This window comes from Astyanax mexicanus, chromosome 10, assembly GCF_023375975.1.
Source record: "Astyanax mexicanus isolate ESR-SI-001 chromosome 10, AstMex3_surface, whole genome shotgun sequence".
In the NCBI taxonomy this organism is placed as follows: domain Eukaryota; kingdom Metazoa; phylum Chordata; class Actinopteri; order Characiformes; family Acestrorhamphidae; genus Astyanax; species Astyanax mexicanus.
This window is the reverse complement of record NC_064417.1, coordinates 41,870,703-41,892,816: the sequence shown is the minus strand read 5'-3', so window position 1 is coordinate 41,892,816 and position 22,114 is coordinate 41,870,703. Positions and strand designations below refer to the sequence as shown.

At 38.9% G+C, this 22,114-nt stretch overlaps 1 protein-coding gene across 1 annotated transcript; it reads left to right on the top strand.

The window, feature by feature from the left end:
- Positions 1–50: 50 nt before the first annotated feature.
- On the top strand, positions 51–21,480 carry atg2a (autophagy related 2A). Its single transcript, XM_022683555.2, has 42 exons — positions 51–611; positions 1,797–1,959; positions 2,090–2,239; positions 3,200–3,302; positions 3,610–3,748; positions 4,061–4,246; positions 4,359–4,458; positions 4,600–4,773; positions 5,636–5,778; positions 6,202–6,277; positions 6,691–6,943; positions 7,325–7,466; positions 8,533–8,631; positions 8,850–9,011; positions 9,261–9,525; positions 10,096–10,183; positions 10,293–10,461; positions 10,620–10,762; positions 11,173–11,306; positions 11,398–11,555; positions 11,629–11,779; positions 11,977–12,161; positions 12,253–12,333; positions 12,611–12,717; positions 12,899–12,991; positions 13,102–13,172; positions 13,308–13,384; positions 13,478–13,648; positions 13,767–13,893; positions 14,275–14,501; positions 14,694–14,923; positions 16,509–16,644; positions 16,835–17,050; positions 17,140–17,241; positions 17,711–17,795; positions 17,874–18,027; positions 18,145–18,214; positions 18,466–18,548; positions 18,765–18,886; positions 19,002–19,156; positions 19,305–19,457; positions 20,025–21,480. The coding sequence occupies exons 1-42, from the start codon at positions 441–443 to the stop codon at positions 20,259–20,261; spliced, it is 6,051 nt and encodes a 2,016-aa protein (XP_022539276.2). The 5' UTR covers positions 51–440; the 3' UTR covers positions 20,262–21,480.
- The last annotated feature ends 634 nt before the right edge of the window (positions 21,481–22,114 follow it).

The window sequence follows — 22,114 nt, the reverse complement described above, 5'->3', positions numbered from 1 at the left end:
CTTTTGACTGCTGACTTCGGGACGGTACGTGCGTGGTGACGCAATGACGCTCTACTGTACCAGTCCGAGTATGAAAACAATAAACAAGGAGAAACGCAGGAGGACCTGTCGCTCTGTGTCGAAATACAATTTTATGAAAAGGTAAACGTGCGTTATTGAGCGACCAGTTTTCAGAGGATAAGAAGCTGCACTGGGCCAGCACTGGTCCGAGCTCGAACAGTTTCTGTGTTTTTGTGTCAGAGAGAGAATAGGAGGAAGTTCGCTAGCCAGTCTGAAGCTAGCCTCCCTGTCCTCTGCTGGTTAGCAGTTAGTACTGGGGAACGCGTTGTTTAGGCGAGCCTGCACTTGGTGTTTATTGTTATGCAGTTACCGGAGGACTGTAGTCTGCCTCGTCTCTCTCCGCCACCTCTTCACTCCCTCACCCCGCTCTCTCTGGCCCTATGTCTCGGTGGCTCTTTCCCTGGTCGGGCTCGATAAAGAAGCGGGCCTGTCGGTACCTATTGCAGCATTACCTCGGTCACTTCTTGGAGGAGCGTTTGAGTTTGGAGCAGCTGAGTTTGGACTTGTATAATGGCAGTGGAGTCATTAAAGAAATCAACCTCGACGTGTGGGTAAGTTAACCTAGGTTAGTTAACCTAGTTATCTAGCGAGCGTGAGGAAAGCTCGTTTGTTCAGCACGTTGTCGTGGTTCAGGCCAGTGTGCTCTACAGAAGCTTGGTTTAGAATATGAGACACATCTTGAGGGAGTGTTTCGCAATTTCTGGGAAAAGCAGCTGAATTCACAGCACAGTGTCAATGTGCACAACATACTGAATAGAGAAAGAAAGAACCAAAACCAGCTAAGGTAACCAGCTAGGTTTACTAGATCATCTAATGACTAGATAGGTTGTAACGTTAGTTATATCTGAGGGCTGAACATATCTAGACACAGCTCCAAGTTGGTAGCTTAGTTAGTAAATCAACTAACTAGCTAACCAAGTTAGTTTACAAACAGGGTGTCTAAAATAATAGCAAAGCATTTCCCTTGGAAAAATAGCTAAGCTAGCCTAACTAGCTTAACTATCCAGTAAACATGTAAGCCCATTTTTGCCACTTGGGAAAAAAATAAGGGTTCTTCACTAAGTCAGAATTATGAGATACTAAGTCACAATTATTAAAGGTTATTGAGTGGAGGTATTATCTCACAATTATGACTTAGTATATCATAAAATAATGCTTAGTTTCTCATAAACATGTCTTACTATCTCAATTATGACTAAGAATCTCATAATTATGACCACCTTTTTATTATTATAACTATATTATAACTGTATTATAGTTATTGTGGTCATAATTATGAGAGGTTAGTGAGTAGAGGTATTATCTCAATTATGACTTGAGTTATCATCTCATAATTAAGACTTAGTGTCTCATAATTATCACATAGTATCTCAGAATTATAACTTCATGGCAGAAATGGGCTTCCATTTCTAGCTAGCTCTGTTATTTGTCTGAGGGAAAGGCCTAACTCTTGTTTAGACATCCCTGTTTGTAAGCTAGCTAGGTTAGCCAGTTAGCTAGGTAACTACCAGCTGGAGCTGTGCCTAGACATGTTTAGCCCTAGACCTAGCTAGCTAGTTATTAGCTGCATTGGCTATTTATTAGTTGGTAGGTATGGGGTCGAGGAATGAACCAGGTATCAAACAATAAACAATGGTAAAAATCTATATCCTCTATATTCAGCTGTCTACTGGCATGTTATGTCTTTATACCTCTCTGAGCTGCTGTTGTTGATTATCTGTTTCTCTGTATGGCAGGCGGTGAATGAGCTGCTAGAGTCGCTAGGGGCCCCCCTGGAGATAGTGGAAGGGTTTGTGCAGAGTATAGCAGTAACAATACCATGGGCAGCCCTGGTCACTGACCACTGCACACTCGAAGTCACTGGTCTACAGATAACATGCAGACCCAAGTACAGAACCAGTAAGTATCTCATTAAAAAAAAAAAACAGTAAGCCCAGTGATGCATTCTGGGCTTTGGTTGTTTTGTTTAGTGAATCATGTGTAGTGAATCATTTGACCCACATTTTGTTGGTTGTTGTTGTTATTGTAGATGGGACCTGGGACTCTCAAGGCTGGTCCTCATGCATGACCTCAAGCATGCAGCTGGCCCAAGAGTGTCTGAAGGACCCACCTGAGACATCTGAAGAGCCACCTGCCCCTCTAGAGGGTCTGGAAATGTTTGCACAGACCATTGAGACAGGTGTGTAGCTATCCTTGGATATTTATTATTATTCTAGATTCTGTTATGCATGTGCAGTGATAAGTGGTAAAGGAGTTGTATGATTAATCAAAAGAAATGATCAATTGAACTAGGACTGCAATGAATAGTCAACATAATCGACAATGCTGATTTAAAAAAAAATGTCGATTGCAAATATCATTGTCAACTTGTCATTAATTTGTAACTGTACTGCACTACACAAGTGTTGGGGACAGAAATGCAGTGGGGGAGGGTTAAGAGTTGCTTCACCCTCAGCTCAGTCAAAAATGCAAACACATTCATATATTACATATTTACACATTTAAATGTTTTATGGGCATTTCAGGGGCATTTAAATCCCACATTCAGTTATTTCTACAATTTTAAAGTGATAGACAAAGCTAGGAACAGGGACATGGCAGAAATAATTGTTGACCAATCGAAAAAATAATTGCCAGATAAATTGACCACCAAACTAATCAATAGTTTCTAAACCATTGTTTACTGTACATTGATAAAAAATTTGATAACTGTCATGATAAATAATTATTTATAAATCTCAGAAATAATTGCCCTAAATGATATTCCATTCATATAATAGTTATATAATAGCATAAAACAATTACAACTTTTTAAATGACAGACATTTACTTAATAATAGTTTGGAATTTATGCCGCAGTCCACTCTATGTGAATGGAGATGCAGTTATTGACACATTGATTATTGTAGAATGATATAAAATATTTATAAAATATTAATTTAATAAAGTTAAAAGTTTTTAACCAGCATGCCAGGAAACACAGTATACAATATCCAGGTCAGCAAAAATGATTGAGATCATGTCCATTTATTGGATGATAAGCAAATAACGTAATTATTGTAATTTGTTGATACTGGTAACTGTCAATGAACACTATGACTACTTTACATACTAACTCTCCTGTTTCTGTACTGTGTAGTTCTCAGGCGGATAAAAGTCACTTTCTTGGACACTATAGTGAGAATTGAACACCAGCCCCTTGATGCTGAGTCTGGGGTGGCCTTAGAGATGCTAATTAAACGGTAAGAATAAATGCACTTGCCACACCACTGTGTATGATAATGTATTTTCAAATATTGCATGTGTTAATTCTGATATACATTTAACACTTTATATGATTTAAATGTTAATGTGTTCAACAGATGTGTAGTAAACAGATACAACTACATTGTAATAAAAAAAAAAAACGGTATATAAAAAAAGCAGATGAATTCTACAGATAATTAATCTGACTTACTATTGATAAGACTGGTCGACCAGACCTCCTGTCACTGTTGTACATGTAATTGATATGTATTCTGCTCCCGGTACCTGTGGCTCATACTACAGGCTGGATTACTGTGACGAGGCTGTGAGAGACTCGAATCAGACAGTGCCTGTAGATATCCACCAGCCCCCAGCCTTTCTGCACAAGATCCTCCAGCTGAACTCTGTAAAGCTGCTCTACGAGACTCTCGGAGAACCACAGGTGAGAGATATGTGCCATTCTAAATAGGACAGGAGATTTAAACATTTATACTGAGACTAAAAGTACAACATGAAACTAAAACCGATAATGACAGTACAAAGGGAACATTCTGCTGACAGCTAAATTATACTGCATTCACGTTGAAGTCAAAGCTTTATTGTTGCAATGCAGGAATATAGGAGCAACTGAGATGATCAACCAGAACCTATTATCCCAGGTGTTTGCATAATAATAAATGCCTATATAGACTGTAGATTGTGGCATTATTGGTGGTGGTGTAGTTAAGCATGTTGCTGTGAATCTGTTTATCAGGGACCACTTATTCCTGAGGATATTCGAGCTAGTAAAGATGATGTGAATGATGATGATGAAAAAGAGATGGACTCTGCCCCTCAGTCTTTACGGACGCCTCCTGAACCGCTGCTCATTGGGAGCTGTTCTGGCTTTATGGAGACCATTGTTAAAATTAAACAAAACGACATGCTTCCAGGACCCAAGGTTTGTGTAGTCCTTACTAAAGAAGAAAATGTGCTGACTTATGTTTATTTTTTTTTTGCTCTGAAGTAAACAGATTATTTTTTTAATGTTTTGCCTTTTTCCAATTTTCTAGTTGGAGCTTGATGGTAAGGTGGGCTGTCTGCACCTCTTGCTGTCCCCCAGTCAGATTATTCACTTGACAGACCTTTTGACGGCTCTCTGCATTGAGACAGGTAACATTCACTCCTGAAATCAGCATTGTTAACTTTTCTAATCCAGCCTTCTGCCTTAACAATCATCTTCCATATGCATTAGCTCTCTGCTTCTCTCTCACACAGTTTATCTCTTCTTCTTTTCTTTCTCCCTCTTTTCAGAGGGTAGCAGTAATGCTCATGGAGGTCCTGGTGGCAGCAGTCATAGTAGGCCTCTGGGTTCAGATGATCTGAGGTTGATAGAGGAAGATCTTAGTAAGCAGCTTAGTGTAGACACAGCAGACAGAGATTCAGAACTGGATGCAGACCCTTACATCTGTGGCCTGGAGAATGGAGGTAAGCGTACTGCCTGGTTGTGTGCTTTTTTTTCCATATATTTTAAGTAGCATCTTGCTGTATCTACGTAGTTAAAGTCTGTAGTGCAGAAGCCATGTGCTGAGAAGAGAAAGCCCTGTTTTGAGCAGCTAGCTGGTTTGCTGATTTAGACTTATGCTGGGTGGAACTGTTTGTCAGCACTTTTGAAAGCTGAATATTTTTAATATAAATACATGCTGCATGTCATGGTACATGAACATGTACTTTTATTGACTTTTTTTCATGTCTGTGGAAGCTGAATGGCTGATCTGCAAGATATGTGTGTGGGTGCTCCTGCATCGAATATAGATGTGATTTCTGACAGAGTCTATAGTCTGTCAATTCTAGCCAGATGCTCAGGTTCACAATCATTATCACACACCACACTGTAAATTTCATGTATATTATTTTGGACTTATTTTGGTAATTCACATAACCTCACAACGTATATAGGTGTGGGCATACCTAATTTATGCCTACTGTACCAAAGTTTGAGAGTCACTGAATTTCATCATATCCTAGTTATCTATATTTAATGTTTAATTAAAATATGCTGTGCTTTATGGAAATACCATATACACAAATGAACACATACACAAAATTGATTGAAAATAACAGTAAAACAGCAACCTACAACAGCACTTTAATGTTCTACATAAAATAACTTAAATGATGATTATGCCTAGCTCATCATCATCTGTAACATTACCTCCACCTAGCTAGTAGTCTCAGTTCTGTCCACACAGCTAGTTGCCTCTTTAAATTTGTCACTGTTTTCACCAACAACTTTAATGTACTATTCCTAATGTTTTCCATGTGTTCTCTTTGATGCTTTGTGTCCTAGAAATGTTTTACTCTATGGGGCCTGGATATATGACGAGCAGTGTGATGTCAGCACGCTCAGGAAGCGAGCTGTCAGACAGTGACATGGAGTCTTCAATACACAGTCAAAGCAGCCTGGCTCAAACACAACCTCTATCTCCACAGGTCAGCTCTGTCTGGGGCTGTAATGGGGCAATAAAACGTTATGTTCTCGTTGGAGTAATGAAGTACATTGCATGATTACTTTGTAAATATACACAGTATGCAATGTATTCACATGCAGTGTTCTTCATTACCAATCTTTTGGAACACTGGAGAACTGTGTGTACCATAAAAAAGACAATCAGTGTGTAATAAAACCATAAAATACATAGTTACAAGTAAAAATTGTTTTTTAGTTGTTTGATTCAGTTACTTTTGCAAGTTATTTGAATGGTGCTTTTTCTACATTTGACATGAAAGTGTTATGTATCATTTGGATCTCATTGTGTCCACCCTTAGTATCACTTTGTTTTTTGGCTTTGTTGTTGTTGTTTTGTTTTTTTTTTGTTTTGTTTTTTAATAATAAACTTTTCGTTCCTTCTTTAGGGAATACTCAATTGCCCCAGACGTTATCCTGTACCAGGTACCTTATCCAGCTTGCCTCAATGTAGCAGGCCTCCACGTACGTTACTTCATTTCACCTTAACAATAAACATACACTCCTATTTACTTTATATCCAGCCAACATGCTTATGTGGGGCTCACATGGCTGGAACATGGAATATAAAGTGGGTTCTATGGGCATAGGCTTTAAATGGGCCAATTGGGCCCTCTCATTGACACTAGCCATAGTCCCACATAGTTCCCATCTCGGCCAATATGGGGCCAATGTTTAATCCATCCTGGTCCTATCACTGACCCTGATGGGGCCCATCAGTTACAGCCTTCTGTGTTCAGCCAACATGGGATCCAAAATTTTTCGTGACCTCTTGCACTACCCATACAAGCCCCACATGGCCATGTTGCCTGAGTATGTATTAATTTCAAACATATTACAAAAAAAACTCCACTTTATTTTACTCCTTTCTGTAACAGGGCGCTCATCCCATGGTGGCCAAGCAGAATCCATGAAGCCTGACTCCTTGTTCCGCCTCTCGCTGGGGGGAGTCACTCTGACTCTTCTGGAGCAGGAGCCGCCCCCGGGTCCTGACGGCCTGTCCTCAATGGCTGAAGTGTCACGGGTGTTCTTCCACGAGTTGGCCTTCTTCAGAGACAGTATGTTCAGCGAGAGAGATTTTCAGAACCTGAGAGGCAGCTTTGCTAAGGCTTGCCCTCATTCACATCTCAGGTACATAATGTATTTCCTATCTCTCACTCTTTCTACCTTCTTCCCATTTTTTCAATGTACTATGCATGTATTATAATTTTAAATATTCTTGAGGAATATTTGTGACCGAAAGCTTTCTCTGCTGTTCACTCACAGCTCACATCTGGCACACAGCTGTGTTAATGTTTTACTTCAAGTTGTTTCACTGAAATTGATTTTAAATTCAGAATAAAAAAAGAATTGTATAAACAACACTTTAGTCCCATTAGTTTTGTTATAGTATATATACAATATGTAATATTATGTATCATGTTGGAATATGCATTATCCTAACACTATTTTGGATCAACATTCGGTTTCCTTTTTGTTCACTCCTGATAATAATGATGTTTTTGTCTCTAGGTTAACAGGAGCAGCAGTGCAAGTGGCATGTGAGATGCGTAGCTCTGGGCGGCATGCCCGTTGTGTGACCTCTGACCTCTCCTTCAGCAGGCTGGAACTGCTGGAGTGCCTGTGGGAGCCAGGCAATCCCCAGTACATTGAGGTAGTGTACCCACAGGGGTTTTATATTACAGTAAATCAAGGTGAATGGACTTGCAGTATGATCTTAAAGAGGTCCTTATTTGGGGTGTGCCATATCGTATCATATGCAAAAAAAGTATCACTCTCATTAGTATTGCCTTTAACACTCGTGTTGCTGTACACCATGAATATATTCATTTAAAAGCTGTTTGACCAGTGGTAGGATGTCTCTCCCCCCTCCCCCACTTATATGTGAGTCTTGGTCCTCCCAAGGTTTTTCCTTGCCTCCGCGCTCATATGTTCAGTGTTTTGTCTGATTCTTTGTTCTGTAAAGCTGCTTTGTGACATTAGTTGTAAAAAGTGCTTTGTAAATCAATTTGATTTGATATCACCAAATATTCTGACATGGTAAAAAAAGCTCCATATCGTGATACTTAAAAGCAGTATGTTTTTATGAATCCACTAAATATACTACACTATAGTTTTGTGGTAGATTTTTATTGTCATTTTATATTATTTTGTGTGATTTATATATTAGGCAAAAACCATGTGCCTCCATTTTTGTTGTGAGTGCTGCTATGTAATGGCTTCAACTCTACCCAGTGGTTTTTCTCCTTCATCATCAAAATTTCAGACAGAGTTGTCAGTATTTTCTGTTTTTGCTAATCTCAGCAGTTCAAATATACCATTGGGATATACAGTGCTGTTATTTTTTTCAAGCACATGTTGCTTCATATTTGTTTGGGGAAACAAAAACTTTCCGAATTGCAAAGCAAAAGTGAAATCAAATTGTTGTTGGAAATTTGCTCCTCTCCGAAAGCCTCTTACCGGTTACAAATGTTGTAAATGTGAAACTCTCTTGTTCTCTGTTAATTTAAACTCATTGCAGTTCAGTATTATGTTTCTATTACATATGTACACCTGATGAATTAATCCACTAATCTTAAATTAAATAGGTCTTAAATTGCATAGCTTACATATATAAAATATTTAATGATCTTAGACTTTTGTCTAAAAAAATGTCACCTCTCATTCCAAAAGGAAGACATTCACTGCATTGTTCGTCTGTGTTTTGTGTGTTTCTTCAGTTGCTGCAGTTCCAAACTGCTGGTCTCTTTACTGTGGGAGCCACTGCTAGACCCTGTGCACAACTACACTACAGCCTGACAGAGAAACACCAGCGCAAGGTGCTCAAATTCAGTTCATTTGCTTAAATGCCCTCACCTCTGCTTTTAGACAACAATCTTTAGCAGCCTCAGCTCTACTGGACTTGGGGAAGTCACAGATAATAATGCATTATATAACTCTAGACCAAGATCATCCTACATTTTTCTTTAAATTATCTGTCTCTGGTTTGCTTGGTTTAAGCAGTGTGGTTAACAAGTATACTGATACTGTTCTGCAGAGTGGATCAAAGCAGCGTGTGGTGCGCAGGGACAGCTCTCTGCGTGTAGAGCTAGGTGATCTTACCACTGAGGTAGACCTGGACACGCTGGGCAGACTAGGAAGCATTATACAGGCTCTGAGCCACTGCCCCAGCCAGCCTTCAAAACCAGCGCACACACAGGTACTGAAATATGCTGACTTGGTGGTGAAGTTCCATGTTGTCATTGTTGCTAATTGGAGATACAAGGCTTTCTATACACAGTGTCCATTAGTCATTAAATGTGTGTACAACAGAAATAGCATCTGTTAAAATCCAGTGCTTATGACTGTAACTAGACATTGTATATTTGAATCATTCTCTTATTCTCCTCTACACATGTATAATTATCTTTTGTATGTTATCTTCAATCTATCCTCCATCCCTCCACAGACTCAGTCATTAGAAGTGCACTCCTCTCTTGCTGTCCTATCCCCCCATGTCGTGCTGAGGCTCCGCTTCCCCATTCCTGACCTGCGACCTCTAGACCAGAGAAGGCCCATTAATGAGCGGGCCGTGCGTAAAGAGATCCTCAGTCTGGAGATATCCAACCTAGAACTGAAGTCTCAGCAGGGACCAGATATACAGGAGGAGACACCTTCCACTCTCTGTGCCAGGCTGACACAGCTGCTTGAAGCCAGCTTCAGTGACCTGCACGGTGAGGGTAGACCGAGGGTAGACTTTCTCTCACAGAAGTTCAGCCACTATTTCCAATCTAAAGCCAATTCTACACCAAACATTTAAATAAATGATTTAGGATGCATGGATAATTTCAGTATATAGTAGCTTTAAGCCAATGGTGGTAAATAGTAACAAAGGACTATAAAAGCTCTACTTAAATTGATCTTTACTGATGTATTTGCATTTTTAGTGACTTTTTAGATGAATTTGACTGCACTTCAAATGCAAATATCTTATTTTTCACTCCATTACTTTATTGGAAATCTTTTGGATTGTAAGGGCTGGGTGGCTTATGTTTTAACTTTTTACTTTTACATTTTTTTGCTTTTTGATGCAAAAAAGAGTGCATCAGTAAAATTAAATGTTGGACAAAAAAATATGCATACAAAATGTATTTTTTGCAATGTCAGGTTTTCCAATATTGTGTAGCACTAATATGCAAGTCTCTCTGAACAACAGGGTCTGTTGTCTATATTGAATAGAAGATTAAATAATTAATACCATTAAACAGTTAATGTAAAATTTGTTTTTTTTCTCCTTTCTTTAGGAATTTATGAAGGTTGGCAAGGAGAGTCTTTCCCTTGTATCCGTGCCCAAAAGAGTTCAGACCCTCAGAACCCAGATGGCATGCCTAGGTGTGTGTGGGTGCATCACCATACCTGAACTTGTATACACTAAACTTGAAACTGTAGATTATTGAAGATTTTAAAGTAGTTAAGTCTCTCTATCTCTTTCTCTCCACAGAATTGTTGTGCGTGTGAGTGGAGAAGCAGGCGCAGACAGTAGAGGAGTAGGTGTGGGTTTGAACCGGGATCTGGGTCTTGGCTCTGTGTCTATGGAAAACCCTTGTGAACTGAGAGAGAAGAACAGCTCCCCATTCTCATCCAACCAGACTATGTTTGAGACAGAGGAGGTAGACGGCTTTCTTTTTCTTACTCCTCTCTTGTTCTCTTGTAGTCACTCTTCTGATGCTGTTATTTTTTGTTTATTATGCTTATTATCACTTTATACCCATCTCCCTCAATTGTCAATGTCTCTTAATCCATATTTTACTTATTTTTACTCTGTTAGATGGTGATTCCAGCAGATCCAGAAGAGATGAAGGAATTCCAGTCCCAGTGTGTGGCTCAATGTCAGTATGTGGTGGATATCACACTACCTGTGGCCTACATCCTTTTGCCTGGCAAAGAGGCTTTCCAGAGCATCTACAATAGGCAAGTGCTTTTAATTTACAGTTCAGACATTCGTTTAGTATCAATACATACAGTTAGAGTAAATGTTTCAGTATAATTTTAATCACAATTCCTGTATTTCGCTATAAATTATAATAGTGAATTACATATACATCACTGATGCTCATTACAGGGTGTAATTGAAACATTTTCATAAATTTCAAGAGACAGATATCCGTTGTGTGCCATATATTGTGATATACATTTTGGCCGTGTCATTCAGGTCTAATAAAAGTATGTTTTTGATGTCACAAATAAACTTAAATTAATAATATAAAATTACCCACTTTTTAAACAGCTCTTAAAAGTAATAGTAGATTTGTTTACATTTTTTAAATGTAGATCTTTTTCAATTTTCTACAATTTAACCCTTTCTGTCTTTTGTTTCTCAGGATCAATAATGATTTGTTAATGTGGGAGCCACCACCTCCCCCACCAACCCCCACAAAAAGCTCTAATTGCCCCCCACAGCAACACAGATCAGACGATGATGAGTTTCAGCTCTGCAAATCTGCCTTCAGACTTGGTTTGTCCATATTTACAACCTGATTGTCTTTGCATGTGATTTTTCATATTCGTTTCATACAATTAATGCTTTTTTTATTTTCTAATCATAGAATCAGACTCAGAAGGGGAGGATGAGCCTCAACTGTATTCACACAGTGACCCACGGAAAAAGAAACAACAAGAGTCTCAGCCTAACCACGCCCTCAGTCTCCTGTGTTTAACAGTGCTTATTGGCAAGGGCCGCATACAAGCCATGATGGACACCAAGGTGAGCAAATTATAATATAACTGAAAAGTAAAGTCAGGTGGTGTGTTTTTCTCATATTCTGATTTTCTCACAGAATGAGGCAGGGCGGAAAGTAGAAGACTGCCATGGGGAGCTGATGCTAGACTTTGAAGGCGGAAAGATATTCAGTGTTACACAACATCAAAACAATCCCAATCTGAACTTCTTGACGATAGAGAGCAAAAAGGTTGATCTCTACCACAAAGGTAAGTTGTTAAAATAACTGTTGGATCTCTCAGAAACAAAGCCTCATCTATATTCTAGTATGTCCAAGTATCTATGTTCTTCTGATAACAGCATTCCCCTTCAATAAATTACATTTAAATATCTTTTGTTCATAAAAAAAGATATAGTCCAGGTCAATATTACAAGCTCTAATATTCATGTTTTCATCTCTCTGAAGCGGATGTCCCAGATTCCCCTATTCCTGTTCGATTAGAAATGCCCAGGTTCATCCCTCCAAAGCATCTGGACCCAACAATTTATCCCACAGAAGTGGGGGTCAGCAGTGTTTGTGGTAGAGACACAGGTGGTCAGATGCTGTCAACTGCAATCAAAATCACACTTGACCTTCAGCGCAATGTTAAGGTATGTATTTTTCAATCCACCGTTTTTTTGTATGTTCTTTACATTAAGATGACATGATTTATAACTCGCCTCTCTTTTTTTATATAAATAGGAGTTTCTGGTTGCCCTACGGCTCCAGGGTGCTACTTTGCGGCATCATGTGGCATTGACCAATCACAGCTGGCATGAGCAGGTACCATTTACTTTATTATGTAAGGAATGCACACAAATGCTTGGATTGAGTTGTGGAGTTGGAAATAAAGTGGGGTGGTAATCGTCCAACATCCAGACCTCACTAATGATCTTATTGCACACAGCAATGCTCCAAAATCTAGTACAGAGTCTTCCTAGGGCAGTAGAGACAGTTGGTACAAAACAATAAATGAGCAGGTGTCCAAAAATATCTGTCCATATAGTGCAAGAAGTTTTTTTCTTCATTAATATGCTTCTCCTGTTTCTTTCATTTTCAGCTGGTTGATTTCCTTGATGTCATTGATGACGATATTCTAGGATATACTGCTCCTGCCGTCATTACAGTCTTGCACACCCACCTGGCCACCTGCGCAGTTGACTACAGGTAAAAAATAAAATAAATTAAAATTAAACATTAAAGAATCAGTTCAGTGTAGTAGGTGATACATGAAGGTAATTTCTTCCACGTGTGACCCACCCATTGATTTAGAAATGATGCAGCCAATTTGTATTTGTATGAATGTTTTGTTCTTTTGTCTCATTTCCTTTGTTTTGGTCCCACTCAGGCCCCTGTATCTTCCATTGCGAGTGTTGTTTACAGCAGAATCCTTCTCTTTGTCCAGTAATATCATTGTGGATACTGCTACCTTTCACCTCAGGTACGTTATGGAGTTAGTTGTAATGGAGTATTGTTAGTCATGCTAATGTTGTTGTATATGCCGTATATGTACTGTTGGTGGAGCTTTAATGACTCTGAACCCCTTTTTAGGTTCATCCTGGATGACTCTGCGCTGTATCTAACTGATAAATGTGACAGTGAGACTGTGGATTTGAGACGAGGTACAATGCTTGATTACTCATCTGTGCATTATGTACATTATGTTACTGTGAAAAAACGTGTTACTTAGTTTCAAAATTTAATTTCACATAATGTTTATTCTGTTTTGCTGCTTTCCCCCCTCCCCTTTTTTACAGACTATGTGTGTGTATTAGACATTGATCTATTGGAACTGGCCATTACTACATGGAAAGGCAATGACACTGGCAAGTTGGTGAGTCTGCTAATAACTCTATTTTGTGTTTCAGCTTTGTATTACATTTTGGCATAATCTTCATGATCTTTGTATTCACTCTCCCATATTCAGACCCAGCCTCTTTTTGAACTGCGCTGCTCAAATAACGTGGTTCATGTGCGAACATGTGCAGACTCCTGTGCTGCTCTGGTGAACATCCTACAGTACTTAGTTTCCCAGGGTGACTTGCACCCACCCCCACGCCACACCTCTCCTACTGAGATTGCCGGACAAAAACTTCCGGTGAGACCCTTGACACCCTTTATTTATTTTATTTTATTTTTTTTAGATAAAACGTTGAGGTTATTATTTTGGCTTGTTTTAAATCCTAATTATGTGGGTATTATCTTGTTTTATCCAGCTCTCAGAAACTCCTGCGCCTTTACCACCCTGCCCACCTGCAGAGACAGCAGAGATTAACCAGTATGATCTCACTGATGCCTTGATTGATACAGAAAGGACCCAACGTGAAGAGGACCAAGACATTGGTAGGTCTCCCTCAAAAAAAAAAAAAAAAAGTCTATTTCAGGTATGTGAGATTAGGGGTAAACTGCAGGGCTCCAGGACCAAAAATGAGGGCCAGTCATAAAGGCTTACGCATCTGTATGCATCTTCATTGATTTTCTTTCAGTTTTTATAAACATTCTTTATAATTATTGAACTTTTGCATAAACATCAAGAAATAAATATTACATCACCTCAGGTTGTCTTTTAATTTAATTAAAACAGTTCTGGTGAAATTCAAACTGAGCACCTGCTATGTGTTCACAGAATGGCATATGTGTTTACAGTGAGGCACAAGGGTCCTATGGTAGTTATAGTTATGATAGTGATAGTTTTCTAACCCCCCTTTTGTGTTTGGTTGTCAGACTCCCCTTCCTCAGTAAAGAGAGGTTCCCCTGTCTCAGTCTACTTGTTTCCTGGAGAAGCCCCCAAGTCACGTGCTGCTGTGCCAGAGGGGGATGAGTCAGATCTTGACCACCTTGTGTCCACAGCAACAGAGGCTCATGCAGATATGATGTCTGAGGAGGGTTCTGAGGGCTCTACAGACAATGATGACTTCTGTATTCTAGAGGCTCCTGGCATGGGCATTCCTGTATGTTTTCTTTACTTTTCTGTAGTTTTATAGATTTTACTGTTATTTTTTTATACGTTTCTCTTGTCATCTATGGCATTGTTACTGTATTTATTCAGTATTTCAGCAACATTAATGATCCATTCAATAATATTGAAACTGAATTCTATGGAAATCACTGAATCACGGAAATCTCATTTTTTTTCTTTACAGCCTAAGGATGGAGAGCCAGTTGTGACTGTTTTGTGTGAGGGTCCTATAAAAGTGCGTGATGGCTACTTCTCTCGGCCTCGGGGCAGCTCTGACCTGCTGCGGGCCCCTGCTCGCTTCCCTGTTCCCCAGAGTAGGGTGGTACTAAGAGAGGTATCCATAGTTTGGCATCTCTATGGGGGCAAAGACTTTGGAGGCAAACCTACCTCTGCTCACACACAACTCAGCCACAGGTAAGAAAAAAAAAACGCAAATACAGTTCTAGAGACATCGTTGGTTTGCCTGTTTGATGCTAAATATAATAATAATAATAATAATAATAATAATAATATCCCTATATTAAGAACTGGAGGTTGTTATTCTTTGTTATACAGCAGTAAGCTAGTTCCCACCTAAAATCTGATTGGATAAGAAGCATTTTAGCTGTGATAACAGCACAGCTTTTTCACAGTATCACTCCACTGACACACTTGCAACTGTTAAAATGGCTGAGCTGAACTTGATACTTGGACAGTTCTATGGTTCTCTATTCATGCCACAAAAAGGGGGCCTTATCTTATCTGCAGTTATCTTGGACAGAGTACATGGCTCAACAGTTACCTTACAGAAGCTGCATTAAAACCATTCAAACAATGAGACCAAGGCCCAATCCCATTTCACTTCTTGGCTCTACCACTTAGCCTTACCCCTCTGTTTTATGTGTGCATGCCTAGGGGTAGGGTGTCCTGATTCTTGTTAGACTGGATGAGTAGGAGAAAGTAAAACAGATTTTTCAGAAGCATGCTCAAAAAGGAGGGTTGAAAATCACAATACAATAACCTCTATTTGTATTACTATAGTTTAATGTGTTTCAATGTTTTATGGCCATTTTATTCATAACAAGCATTAAAAATCTGGCTAAAGTTTGAGTTCCACCTTAAATAGATCAACAGACAACACTTAGCTAACCTTAAATAATTCAACAGATGGCAGAGGCTGCATCATTTAAAGGTGAAAAAGTTTTTAAATTAAATAATTAATTAATTAATTGATTTCAGCTCCCTATAACAGAGGGATTAAGGGTTGGACAATAATAATTGCCTGCTCTACTCCCATCACAACAGCCTGTCAGAGTCGCCTACAGGATCATGAAGGGTTGTCTAAATTTTAAAAATTAATATCTTCCCCTTGTATAACCCTGTTACACTCACAAGCAAGGAGCAGAAATGTGATTGGGCCCAAAAGAAATGGACAGAACAAGCACAGAGTACAATTTCACCCAAAGATGAAAAAAACATTTATGAAATTGAACACATGTTATATATATGTCAGTTCTCATCTGTTTTGTACTGGTGGTGCACACACCATCTGGCACCATAATAATCACACCTATATTTTGATGGGTGTATCCTTAGTGATTTCCTGAGTGACAACAACCATGTGTGTGTGAGCGAGAGAGAAAGCGAGAAGGGGATAGTGGAAGTTTAGTTATGTTATCATTATTTCAGGATAGATAAAAAGTAATCTACCTTTTGAATTGCCGTGTTTGTAATGGTAAATAAAACTACTAGAACATGACAAGGCTTTGTAAACTTGGCAAATTGATTAATATAGGCAAAAAACTTGTTAGTTTTTTTTACATTTAAAACATTAACAATGACAGCACTAATCTAGACTTTATGTAAGGTTGTCAGCTTGCTTTACCTTAATGTCTTTAATATAAACAAATCTTCCAATTTTACACTAACTTTAGCCCTCACTTCAGTACTCGGGACATTATTAACGTTTATTAATATCAATAAAATGTTTCTCTGTTTTTTTTTTGTTTTTTTTTTTCAGGGGGCGTTCAGCTCCTCTTGGTGCCCGTGGTTCTCCCTCTCGCTCAGCAGGCTCCTCAAGACCGCAGAACTCCTGGCGATGGGTGGGAGGCAGTGGTAGACAGCACTCGCTGCTAATGGAGATACAGCTAACTAAGGTTAAACACATAGGGAAAATATTTTCTTTATATAATCTTGTACAAGCAATAGATGCAACCGTGACAAATAATATAAGTTTCTTCCTCAGTGAGTGTTTTACTTTACTATCTGTACATTTTAGCAGATGGGTACAACACAGCACACTGTTGCTGTATAGGAACTGTATAAACCTTCTGTTTATTGTTTTAGGTCAGTTTCCAGCACGAATCCTACCCTGTGGTGACGCCCCCTGCAGTCCCAGGGCAGGATGTGGATGGCCCGGGGATCGGTGAGCAGCCTCTATCCCGGCAGGTGTTCATCGTGCAGGAGCTGGAGGTGCGCGACAGACTGGCTTCATCCCAAATCAACAAATTCCTGTACCTGTACACCAGCGAGAGCATGCCCCGCAGAGCCCACTCCAACATGGTAAATAAGTCTAGCCACTGTCTTCAAGACCCATATTTAGTCATTGCTGCAGTATGTATTTAACTTAGCTGTATGTATGTGTCTTGTAGTTGACAGTAAAAGCTCTGCAAGTGCTTCCTGAGTCTGGACTGGGGGGCCCAGAATGTTGCCTGAGGATCAGTCTGCTGCCCCTCCGACTTAACATAGACCAGGTAAGCCACATTATTGCTTTACTGGCTTCCGTTTTTTATGTTGGAACTTTTGCTAGTGCTCATTTGGCAGACTGGTGGCAGCGCTGTTCACGCACCACTGTCCAAAGAAAAATATGTATCTTATTTATATGGATCATTTGAATACAGCAGCTGTCCATCACATTATTATATTATTTCATAATAAATTCTCCAAAATTAATTCAGAATAAAAATGTTCTTTACTTTTTTTCTTCCCCTGTAAAGTTACTATGTTTTGACAGTGACACAACCCAATGTATGTCCAAGTATTTGTGGACACTCCTTCTAGTAACTGCAGTCATTTACATTAAGCTGCACCCACTGCAACCGATCTGAATATGTAGAAATGCTTGAAGAGAATTACTGCATGAATCAATAGAACAGGAGCCTTTGAAAAATAACACGAACACAAAAAATTGTACAGAACCAATTTTTTTTATATTTCCACCAGGATGCACTTTTCTTCATGAAGGACTACTTCAGCAACCTGGCTGCTGGGGTTAACCCATACCTGCCTGTTGACCCTGCAGCTGAAGGTAAGCCCAAGTCAACATTTAGCAGTGGATAGATGCTTTTGCAGATTTCTTATACGTTGTCCTATCCTTCTTTTACAGTGAAGGCAGATGCTACACAAAAGCAGTCAGAGGATGCAGAACCTGTCTCTGGCTTGGGTCCTGATCTCACTGCTTCTGTGGAGACAACTTATAGTGAGCAGAGCTCCTCTTCAGCTGGTTCCTCCTCTTCTTCTGACCAGCCAATTTATTTCAGGTAAATCATGTACCAGATTTACAGTCTAATTACAACAAACTGTATTATTTTTTTCTCGGATTTCTTAGTTTGTATCTTTTGATTAACAGCTGTTTTAATATTTTTGTCTCCTGTCAGAGAGTTCCGTTTTACCTCAGAAGTTCCCATCTGGCTTGATTACCATGGAAAGCATGTGGCCATTGAACAGGTAAGAATTTAGAAAATACAAACTTCTATATAAGAGCAATCAGACTTTTTAATTTAAAAGATTCATTTATTTCAAACACTAAAGAAAATGTTTTTTTCTTCTTTACAACAGTCCATAAGTAACAGTTTTTGAATGCAGTTTGAAAGGGCCTTAAGACTGCTGACCAGTGCAGCCAAACTGGCCATTTTTGTTTGGTTACTTAGTGCATTGTATTTAATCCTGTAATTTAAGAGCTTGTTTTGTTTTGTAAGGGAACATTTGCAGGAATTCTGATTGGCCTTGCCCAGCTGAACTGCTCAGAGCTGAAGCTGAAGAGGCTGTGCTGCAGGCATGGGTAATTAGCTCAATTTCTTTTACATAAATCACATTTTGCCTCCTTTTTTCCCCCATCTGAACACTTCTTTAATTTATACATAGTGTTTTGTTTAGAATAGCTTGGCGAGTCTGATTTCCTACTATATCTTAGTATTGATGTGTTCCCCAATTAAAAAAGACTAATCTGTCTTTTTATCTCTCTAAGAAAAAAGTTTAATGTTTCTTTTTCTCTTAGTTTGCTGGGTGTTGATAAAGTCATTCAGTATGCTGTGAATGAGTGGCTAACTGACATCAGGAAGAATCAGTTACCAGGCATTCTGGGAGGTGTTGGTCCAATGCATTCTGTAGTTCAGCTCTGTGAGTATGCTTTATAAAGCACTTTATATAAAGCGTTTTTATATATGTCTGTGATGTCTTAATATTTTAATATTTTACCCTGGTTTGTTTATGGTTGTTTTCTACTTCCTTATAGTCCATGGAGTGCGGGATCTGTTCTGGATGCCTATAGAGCAGTATAGAAGAGATGGGCGCATTATCCGTGGCCTACAGAGGGGGGCAGCATCTTTTGGCACTTCAACAGCTTCTGCTGCCCTGGAGCTTAGCAACAGGCTGGTGCAGGCTATACAGGTATATTCACTTATATCTTTGATCATTCTAGATCAGGCTTTTTTCGTTTTCTCATTTAAGATCCTTGTTCTGTTCACCAAAATAATATAAATGGCACTTTCAGTAGATTCAAATTCACAAATGGTAAAGTTTAAGTATTGTTCCACAGGCCACTGCAGAAACTGTGTACGACATCCTGTCACCAACTCCACCCTTGACTCGGTACATCACAGAAGGACGCCCCGCCACCCGTCCCAGGCGAACCCCCCAACCAGCAGACCTCAGAGAAGGGGTGGCCAAGGCCTATGACACAGTCAGAGAGGTAAAATTCTGCCTTTCTTTTCATTGATGCTTAGATGTAAACTAGATGTAAGCTAGTCAGTTAATCAAGTGGGTCAGTGTGCTAAAAGCAGGGAAAACACTAAAATGTTTCCAGGGACTGAAAGCCACAAAAGTCCATTTACTACATTTATCTTTTGTTTACTGGATTTATGACCTAAAAACATTTTTTTATTATTATTATTTGTATTATTTTTATACAGCCTCTTGCAATTAAACACACTATGCATTTAACACTGATATGTATACTGTATAAAGGACATTTTCTGCTGTATCACTTATACCCTTTAACATGGTAACTTGGCTGCCTGTATTGGATCTGTAATGTTTCAAATGTCCTAATAGATGTACACAATACACAATGGCAGGCATACAGCTTATAATATAGTAGTAATAGTAGTAGAAAATAGCCAACCGATCACCCCAACAAATAAATGATTTCCCCACAAGCATGCACCTCCACACTCATTCATCCAGGTATTTTAACAGGTTAACTTATTAACTGTGACTTCAGCTGATGAAGCCTTTTTCCTCTTTCTTTGCTTTGCAGGGAGTGATTGACACGGCTCAGACCCTGTGTGACGTGGCTTCTCGTGGGCACGAGCAGAAAGGTCTTCCAGGGGCGGTCGGTGGGGTTTTGCGTCAAATCCCACCCACTGTGGTGCGTCCCTTAATAGTGGCATCCGAGGCCACGTCCAACTTACTCGGAGGCATGCGGAACCAAATCAAACCTGATGCGCGAAAGGAGGACTTCTTGAAGTGGCGCACAGAAGACGGCCAAGAATGACTGTCAGAGATGCTTGCTAAATGACTCTTTTTGCTAGTGCGAATGGTAGAGTGACTGTGCGAGTGAAAATGTGAGTATTAATTCAGACATGATGATGAAGGAGAAGAAAACAAATTTGTCACTCAGCTAAGCCTGAGATGTTTTAAGTGGCTTCCAGATGTTAGTTGCACATTTTTCATGTTCATGCAATGCAAACATTTTCTGTGTGCACTTTGGTACAAGCAAAGCTGTCTGTAGATGGCCAAGTGCAATTCGCTGCCGTCTCATCTTATCTGAAAGTATGCAATCATATCGATCTTGAACACTGTTTACCATTTACCAAATTACCTGTTTATTGTTTCTTTCCTTCTCGTATTACACACCTGGGGCATCGAGGATGTTTAGCTGTCTTTCTTTAATTATTCAAATTGCTCAGTATTTCTTTCTGTCATCTATAACAACTGTGACATTGCTCATGTCTGCGTAGAAGAATGAGACAATATCTGTCAACATCAAGCCGTTGATTATGATTTTGGACTATTCACATAACTCTGACCCTGGTGTTTATTGTGCCATACTTCTGTTCACTATTAAGGTGAGCAACAATCAGTTTGACCATTAGTTTGACAAAGTCTGTCTCCTCCTAATGCCAGTATACCGTATACATGCTCCTGTAGCATAGCACCCACGCATTAGTTTTCTAATCAATCACTATTTTGTTTTGATTTGTAGTTCATAAAAACTTTGCTAAAAAAAGCCTTTTTGTTTGCTTTCCCAAATTCAGACTTGCTTAGCTCCATCTTGTTATTGCCTTTCTAAATTTTAAAACTGTTTATTTTATTTTGTAATTATGACTAACAACATGATTATCATACTCATTGTGATGATGTCTGTGTATGAGGGATGGCTTTCAGTGACTGAAAGCGTGGAAAGAGGTTTGTGGGTAATACTTCACACTTTTTGTTAAACATAAAACAGTACAAATTAAGGGAAGTGGTGTGAGTGTAGGATTGTGTGTGTGCGTGTGTGTGTGTGTGTATGTACACAGTGTCTTATGCGTGGATGAGTGCAGAGGTGCATGTTAGTGGGTTGATCATTGTTTTGTTGAGGTGATCTGTTGGCTATGTGTTTTTTCTGTAATTACTGCTATATCATAAGCTGTAAGAATGACCTGTATAATACCAAGACAATGTGTAAACAAATTAATACAAAAATAATAAAACATGTACATTTGAATAAAGGTGTACTTTCTTTGGTAATTATGGATGTGAATTACATAGCTATATTGTAGGGGTGACTGTATTTTTTGCTTTTCAAAAACATTTTTCCTATACCTGAACAATCTGCAAAAATATATATACACATTTTTTTTTAATGAAGATACTGTTACTTATTTAACATTAAGGGAATGTATGCTTAATGTTAGTGCCTGTACTTACATTTGGAAGAAAATGTATGTTAAAATTTATCACACTCACTAATAAGAATGATTTTTTTTTTATTATTTCAATGAGTTCAATTCCACTTCCTGTAATTTCAATTCAATGTTTATTGAATTGAATGTAATTCTGAATTTTGCACAGCCCTGGTCTGAAAGCTGTGCATCTTTTTTTGTTATTTCAGCCATTTCTTATTTTCTGCAAATAAATGCTCTAAATTACAATATTGTAATAATCCTGGTTTGAACCGGGTAGAGTAATGCTGCCTCTTAGAAAAAGCTCGGTCGCGCATCTACACCAAAAAACAGAGTATGCGTCTAAACCATGCATTGCGTTAGCCACAGTTTAGAAAAATATGCAGTGAAAACGTACAGAAATAAAATCACTTGTAGTTTGTAGAGACAGACTTGATAAACATACAACTTTTAGAGAAAT